Raw genomic sequence first — 8210 nt, forward strand, 5'->3', positions numbered from 1 at the left:
GGAGCCGCCGACAGCACTGCCGCGTGGCCGACAGGGGCGGGGCGAAGGGGCGCCACGAGGACGGCGTCACGTGAGCCGCGGGGGCGGACCTTCCGGCTCTGACGTCACCGCCCCGCCAAACGGGGGAGTTCTGTTTCTTCCACCTCCCCCTCCCGTCCCGCAGCCACGGTGGGTTCCAAAAACCCATTTAATCCCATTTGTCTGTACGTGCTAAAGACAGTAGGCATCCATGAAAAACCAGTATCTTGTGCTGTTTAAGAAAGCCCCTTCCTCGACAGAAAAAAATGCAGCACTGCTGACCTCCTTAAGGATAGGTGAGTCGGTTTATTTCTTTTTTAAAAGCAATCCTCCGTACGTATCAGCATAAGAGGCATACAGGTGAGGATAAAGTTACCACCCGTGGATAAACGCTCCGGTACAGCAACATGTATGGCAGCAGAAAGGAACCTGTCCATCAACTAGTGCTCCATGGGCTCTTCTGCCTTCTCTGCAGGCTCATCAGCAGGCAGAGCAGGCTTAAAGAGAGGGAAAAGATGTGTTATGGGATTATCCAGAGTAAACACGAAGGACAAAGCTGTTAATTAGAAGACTGAGGAAGTGCTTTGCCACATGCATAAGAAATATGCTGTTAAACAAAGTGCAAAACACTATGACAGATGAGGAAAAAAAACTGACAGTGGTAGGAAGGGCCTGCCACCAATTTAGCCTAAATTGACTTAAATAAGCACATCAGGCCCAGCTAAGGGTACATGGTGTATCCAGTTTTCATGTAGTAACTTCTAGCTTTAAAAAAAAAAATCACATTCCTAAAATTATTGTCTAATAGCAGAGTTAAGCGTCAAACATAAAAATAATACATCATTCAGTGCTGTCTTTCAATAACACCTACTTCCATTTAGCACACACCTTTCTCTGCGGTCTCTCCTCAAGGCCTTCTAGGAATGGTGCTACATCATCATCGTCATAGATCGTGAACTCCATGTCTTTGCCAACAATCCCAATGGAAACATTCTGTTAAGCAGAATTTTGACAGAAGTGAGAAGCATTTTTCCGCAAAATCACTTGTCAAACAGACAAAAGCTTCCCACTGTAACAGAGAGGGTCGCTGTGGTATTTGTGTCTGCTTAAGGAAGAAAGGCAATTTTGATAAACTCTCCCTTTCGTAGATTGTTCTCGAAAAGGAAAGGGAGGGTCATTTATTCCCTACAAAAGGCAGCACGTTTCAAACATCTTAACAGGAAAACCACCATTCAGGGGTTCTTACTTCCTTTTTTTTTTTTTCCTCCTTTCTTCTCTTCCCTTTTCTTTTTAATAACAAATATCTGACTTTTCAAAACTGATTTTCATCTTACTTTGCATTGTTGTTATTTTAAGAGTTCTAGAAAACAGCAAGGCAGGCTAAGAACAAAAAATTTAGATTAAACATAGATAAGGGCAAAGCCAGCCACAAAGAGAACACCAGAATATTGTAACAGAGCTGCTTAGAAGCTTCTTGCTCAACAGTTACTCACTTCATTTCCTGTCCAAGGTTTCTGCAACTTTGTGATGCTGGATACTCACTTTGTGTATTGCATTCCCTTACCACCCCAGTCAGTTAGTGACTGTGCTTACAATGCAAAGCTGATAATTCCAGTTGTACACAATGCACCTTAAACACTGATTCAAGTTTAAAATATAATGAAGCAGCTAGGGAAACAATGTCTTATCTAAATAAAGCATCACTTCCATAAAGAAAACTAAATTTCAGATAATGAAGGAAGCAGTACGTAAATCGGCAACAAATGAAATGAAGATGATACTATCTAGAAAGTTTTTGGCTTCCACATTTCAGTGCCAGTCATACTTTACATCAGCTTTCTCTCTGTCATTACTGAGAACAATGGCAGTGAAATTTCTCGTTAAGAAAACCTAGCATTTACCTTGGTGGTCAGATCCTGTTCAGCAGGAAGAGTCTCTCTCAGGGCACGCAGTCCATGTTTAACTAGCTCATTTAGATTACCTTAAGAATGAAAACAGAAAGGTACTTATGAAATACACCACTTATCCCCAGACTCATTTTCCCTTCTTCCCATTCTCAGATGACAACAAAAAAATGAACTTGTACAGCTTGACTTTCAAAAGTCTTCTCTTAGTTATTTCTGATACTGAAAACACAGTTGTTAAACAAGTACACTATCAGGAACCAGCTCTTCCCTACATTTATTGTAAAACCACCTGGTTTTGGCCCCTGTGTTGTCTTCAGTGCAGCAATAATCAAGCTATTTTCCCCCTTCACATCGTTGTTTCACAGAAATTCACTACCTAAGTATCTGCCATGACATACTGTACGTGCTCTGACACGTAAAAAATTCTTCCCATTCTTTAAATGGAGCAGAGGATTGTTACTTTTTACTTTGCTTTTCTGAGCACAGCTTTTCTTTTTATTAGATCAAATAAACACCCAGATGTTAGACATGGAGATCTGCAATACTTTCTCTACAGTTGTCCTCTTCATGTAGATTTACATTTATGCCAAACTCAGCCCTCAACATTTTCTTGTCTTACTACATGCAGAATGGAACAGTGGCAGAAAATAAGTTTTGTAATAGAAAAAGATCATTAGATAGCCAAGTTCATTACTCACAGTCAGTAAATTCAGTCATGTGCCTTTCCAAGTAAGTTCGTGCTGACTGCGAACGAGCACCAATGGACATTGCTTTACAGTCAAAATAGTTTGCTGAGGGACAAGTTTGGAAGATGTGAGGGCCCATATCCTACAGAAAGACATAAAACAAACGTATAAACTCATACCAAGCTTGCTTAGGAACACACGATATTTTCTAAAATAGTTTTGCTCATGAAACATTACATAGTTTACATGCATGCACATAAGTATCCTATATTGCTTATTACACCACCATTCTTACCCAATTCTTTCAAAGCTATTGTTAAAAAAATAAAAACAAATGCAGTGTTTGTTTTTACACTGCATTTTTCATACAAGGAATACAGCTAAAGCCAAAGTGTTCCACAAACTGCCTTGTGCTTATGCATGCTTCTGACTTCTAGGCTTGCAAATGATATTTCACACACATTGAGTTATCTGCACAAGGAAACCTACTGTAGAACTAACCTTGCCATCAATAGTTTCAGGCAAGTTGTTCATTTCTTTCTACAGTCTTTGTGTCAAAAATGTTCAGGGCAGACATTTTGTGTGCTGCATTAGGCAAACTGTTTTTCTGAACACATAAAGTAGAGCCCATTAATTTTTTTCCACATCCATTTTTTATTAAAAAAGTGTTAAAAAATAATTTGTTCATCTCATTTTGCACCTAAAAATAATCAGTTCTTCATTTTTGCATAAGTACACCTCATAGGCATAGAGTGGATTAGCTGTTAATTTATATTTATACAAGTTATGTCTCAGTATGATAGAGAAAATGATTGTGTCATTCTGAGAATTTTGGAGAGTCTGCCTCCTCCTTTCACCTTCTCCTCTTTAATGTGTACTTGTACAGAATTGCATTTAAGCATGTTCTCTTCTGGACCAATTGCAGCTAGCACAGCTTACTTACATCATAACCTGCAATGAGCAGTCCTACACCATATGGTCTTCTGCCATAGCGCTGTGTTGGTATCTGCGTTTCTAAAGTAAGCTAAAGAAGCAATCTCAAAGGCAAGTGTTAATCAATCACACTGAAAACATTTTCCTGAGCAATGCACAGATGCTTCAAAATTATTGTGTAGTCTTTGCAAAGCCTTTTGCAGTATCAAAAACTGTGTTTGAAGAAACAGTTCTCAGGACTTATTTGAAATGCAAGTACTGGCTCTTTTTCACCAAAACATTTAGGAGCTGGCTTTCTCAGAACTGAGCGGTGCATTCAACCAAGTAATACAAACAGTTCAGTTAATGCAGCCTCGTTTAATTTCTTAGCCCTTTTAACTTTACCTAGGCACCTGATAACAGAATACAAGGCCTCCTCTGTGCTCCAAGCACACAGAACATTAATTACCACAAAAAAAAAGTAAGCAAGCGGCTGCAGTCCAACAAATGATCATATTTTGTGCAGTGCGGTCATATTTCCACCCCCATCTTCAAAAGCACAGTGCTATGTAACAAAAAAAACCAGCAGTAAGTGAAATGGTGCACAGCACTTTACTGCTTTTCTATCAGTTCAGAGTTCTAGGATGTTCTCTGAAAGAATGAACATGCAAACAATGTGAATAAAGAAAAATCACCTCTGAATTAACTTTTTCAGTTTAGCCTTACTTTTAAATTATGATATATTATTATTATTATTTTAAGAAGGATACTGCTTCCGATTAGTGACACCAAACGAGACACTGGAAGAGGTCTATCAAACACAAATCTAGAATCCAGACACTCCTGACGCATAAAATTGCTAGAAGAAAAAGAAAGAGGAATCAAATCAGTGCATAGATGAAAGTCACACTGAGTTTTCTTCAATATTTGTCTGTTAAGGTTTAAGTGTATTCTTGTTTCAGCTCTGCTTGTTGAGAAAAACAGCCAAGGGCATTAAACAATTTCATTTCATCATGACTTCTAACAGTTATTTAGGAGGTTGACCACAGGCTTGAAAGAGTATCAGAGCATCTCATCCATAGCAATCAAGACAAGTTAGAAGTGCACCAGGCCACAAATAGGTCACTGGGAAAAAAAAAACACAGTTAAACAGTAATATATCTTTGTAACCCTATGGCAATTAAATTTTATTTTAAAAACTCTTCCTATACTGTCTCTGTGTTTTCTGTGTTTTCCTGTGTAACCAGGGAATCATCCTCTTTGATCAAGCTACGTGGTCAGCAGGTGAAAGGCAAATCCATCTGAAGTTGATCCCCACCAAACTGAGGAAACCAGACAGTTTGGTCTTACAAGTAACAAAACCAAAGAGCAAATTTTGGGACCAAACAAAGGAGTTTTCTGCCAACAACTTAAAATCCTTCCAGAATTTCACAGTGAGGTCTTAGGCAAAGCACAAGAGACCAAGACCAGTCCTTAGATGAACATAAAATTTCATTTGCAATAGTCTACACGTGAACTTTCACTTATTGCAGAACTGTGTATATCAACGGCTAAGATACTCACCACAAGAGTCTTGCATCAGCTGTAAGTCCGGCAATTGAGATACCAATATGGTTGTCAACGTACAGGATTTTTTTCTGATGAGCTGCCAGCTCAGACTGTGCTCGCTACACAAAAAAGGAGAGAGCTATGTGGCAGACTGACTACTTTGCCAAGCACTATGGAGTAATCTGCTAACATTTATTGCAAGAACTGAATACGATCACAAAACAGTCAAAACAACAACAAAAGGCAACAAAGAACAACTGTAAACTTGCAATAGAAGACAAGAAAAAAATAGTTCTGCTTCAGTAGGAGACTGTAAAATGTTCCTTTCAGGAAAAAATGAACAGATGCCCAAATTTTGGAAAAGGAAGTGAACAGTTTTACTGCTTTATAAAAATAAAAAGAAAAGAAGAACTCCTATCTTTTAAAGTGAAAATCTTTCACTCACTTTACAGAATCACAGGGGTTGGAAGGGACCTCCAGAGATCATCGAGTCCAACCCCCCTGCCAAAGCAGGTTCCCTACACCAGGTCACACAAGTAGGTGTCCAGGTGGGTCTTGAATGTCTCCAGAGAAGGAGACTCCACAACCTCCCTGGGCAGCCTGTTCCAGTGCTCCGTCACCCTCACCGTAAAGAAGTTCTTGCGCACATTTGTGCAGAACTTCCTATGCTGCAGCTTATGTCCATTTCCCCTTGTCCTGTCTCCACACACTGCTGAAAAGAGTCTGGCCTCTCCACTCTGCCCCCCACACCTTAGATAGTCCTTCACCATTTTGTGAAAATCTGCTTAGCATGGGTACTGAAACTGTTTATAGTTTTTTACTGACACGAATGGAAAGGGAAAGTGATACTACATTTATTTTATATACAGATAAAAGTTCATACTGTACTAAACTAATTTGCCAAACCAAAACTTTTCCACTAATATTGATGTTTGCAGAACAGAGTTTTAACCTTACCTTTAGAGCAACCAGAACAGCATGTGTTTTTGACTTCAGCCCCACAGTGGCTGAGCCTTGCTTCACAGCTTCCATGGCATATTCTATTTGATGAATTCGCCCCTACAGAATAAAATGAAAGATAACCATTCTGAAATCAACCACCTGCAACGTTTTTCAACAGTTTTTCATTTACAGACTTCTGATTTCCCCCACCCTGACAGGCACACTGACTGCCTAACAACAACAGACTTTCTCTATTATCATTTGCAAACCATAGACTCACAGAATGGCCTGGGTTGAAAAGGACCACAATGATACAAGTTTCAATCCCCCTGCTATATGAGGGTCACCAACCACAAGACCAGGCTGCATAGAGCCACATCCAGCCTGGCCCTGAATGCCTCCAGGGATGGGGCATCCACAGCCTCCTTGGGCAACCTGTTCCAGTGCATCACCATCCTCTGAGTGAAAAATGTCCTCCTAACATCTAACCCTGTCTCAGTTTAAAACCATTCCCCCTTATCCTATCACTATCCACCCTCATAAATAGCCATTCCCCTTCCTGTTCGTATGCTCCCTTCAAGTACTGGAAGGCCGCAATCTGGTCTCCCCAGAGCCTTCTCCTCTCCAAGCTAAACAAGGCCAGTTCCCTCAACCTTTCCTCATAGGAGAGATGACTTCCTCATAAAAGTCATCTCAGTGGGAATGACTTCAGCAACTCACTGAAGTTATTTCTATCACTGCTCAGAGGAACTTCCATCTGAAGTTGGATGTGTAACTTTTAATCGAGTTTCCTAAAGAAATGAATCTTAAGCAATTGTTGCGTCTCATCATCCATCCCCCAATAACTTCTGAACATGTTATTAGTCAACTGCAGTAAAGTCTGAAAGAGGAGTAGAGGTCTTAAAGACAAGCAAGCCCATACAAGTTCTGAAAATCAAGCCAGCAGCGTTGCAGGAAAATAAGACAACATACTTTTAGTGCTACAGCTGAGGGTAAAGTAGCTGATTTTCTGCTCTCCAGCAATTTATTTCAAATAATCAGCATGTTCACTGCTACCATTTTTCTTTACCTAGAGGAACACAAAGTCTGCTGGATGCCTACCGTGCCCTACACACAGCTATTTCCTGCCTGAGAGTAGCAAGGAATCATGTATTTATCAACTGCCAAGAACAAGCTGTGGGGCTGTAAAGGCATGAAGTCCTTTCAAGTCTTTAACCTTCCATCTCATTTTATTTAAAACAATATTTGAAAACGTCCTCCTAGAGTAACCATCACTCCTGAATAGATGCCCAGAGCTTTTATAGAATCACATCAGTGCCACTGTGACCCAATCACCTGTAGGAATGCGTGCAGTAGAGATTGCAGCAAATCTGTCTTTGGTGAGTCATCGGTGCTATTCAGACTTTCAAGACAATTTATGAAAAATAAATACAAATCAGCATTGCTGATGACTTCATGATAGCTACTAGAAGTCGCAAAAAAAAAACCCACCCAACACTGAAGCTTATAACTGTGTGTGACCAGAATGAAAATGAATACTAAATATAAATTCTTCTCTATAGCCACTGAGGAATTGTAAAAGCTCTGCAATTCTTAAGGCAGGGAAATAACCCACGGGATATGTTTACTGCAGATCCAAAGCTCAAAGGCACCAGATCAGCACGGGCAGCCCGGGGGGGGCACCATCCCTAGAGGTTTATGAGAAACACGAGGGATGTGATCAGCACTGGCGGTGCTGGGCCGATATCTGGACTTGATGATCTAAGAGGTAACGACTGTGTGACTTCCCAGCCTGTGTCCCACGTAAGAGACGTCTGTGCCCGTGAAGAAACGCGCAGCATCAGCCAGCGAGGTAAGGGCAGGCGGGCCGGGCTCACCTGGGGGCTCCACACCGTCACGTCGTTATCGTACTGGTTGCGGAACTGGAAGAGACGGAACAACAGCCGTCAGCGCGGCCGCACTAAAGGAAAGCACTAAAGGAAAAGACGGGCCCCGACCTCCCCTCGCAAACTCCCACCCGTGGGGCCGCGGCTGCTGGGCCCGGTGGGGCTGCCGGAGCTCCCGCCAGGCCCGGCCCCGCCAAGTGCTTACTCACGGCCCCGCTCTTTCCCTTTTTCTCCTCATCCCTTCTAACCCTCCTTCCTCCCCTCCCCGCCTCCCGCCCGGCGCTGCGGGGTCGCGGCGCTGCTCTCCCGCC

General features: G+C 41.7%; 1 protein-coding gene across 1 annotated transcript; it reads right to left on the reverse strand.

Moving 5' to 3' along the window:
* Positions 1 to 304: 304 nt before the first annotated feature.
* On the reverse strand, positions 305 to 7996 carry PSMA1 (proteasome 20S subunit alpha 1). Its single transcript, XM_010710977.2, has 9 exons — positions 7891 to 7996; positions 6029 to 6130; positions 5087 to 5190; positions 4294 to 4382; positions 3555 to 3625; positions 2624 to 2753; positions 1920 to 1999; positions 907 to 1011; positions 305 to 515 (listed from the first exon to the last, which is right to left on the reverse strand). Exons 2-9 carry the CDS (start codon positions 6101 to 6103, stop codon positions 459 to 461), a joined length of 711 nt encoding a protein of 236 aa, XP_010709279.2. The 5' UTR covers positions 6104 to 6130; positions 7891 to 7996; the 3' UTR covers positions 305 to 458.
* Positions 7997 to 8210: the final 214 nt, after the last annotated feature.

This window comes from Meleagris gallopavo, chromosome 5 (assembly GCF_000146605.3).
Source record: "Meleagris gallopavo isolate NT-WF06-2002-E0010 breed Aviagen turkey brand Nicholas breeding stock chromosome 5, Turkey_5.1, whole genome shotgun sequence".
NCBI classification, from domain to species: domain Eukaryota; kingdom Metazoa; phylum Chordata; class Aves; order Galliformes; family Phasianidae; genus Meleagris; species Meleagris gallopavo.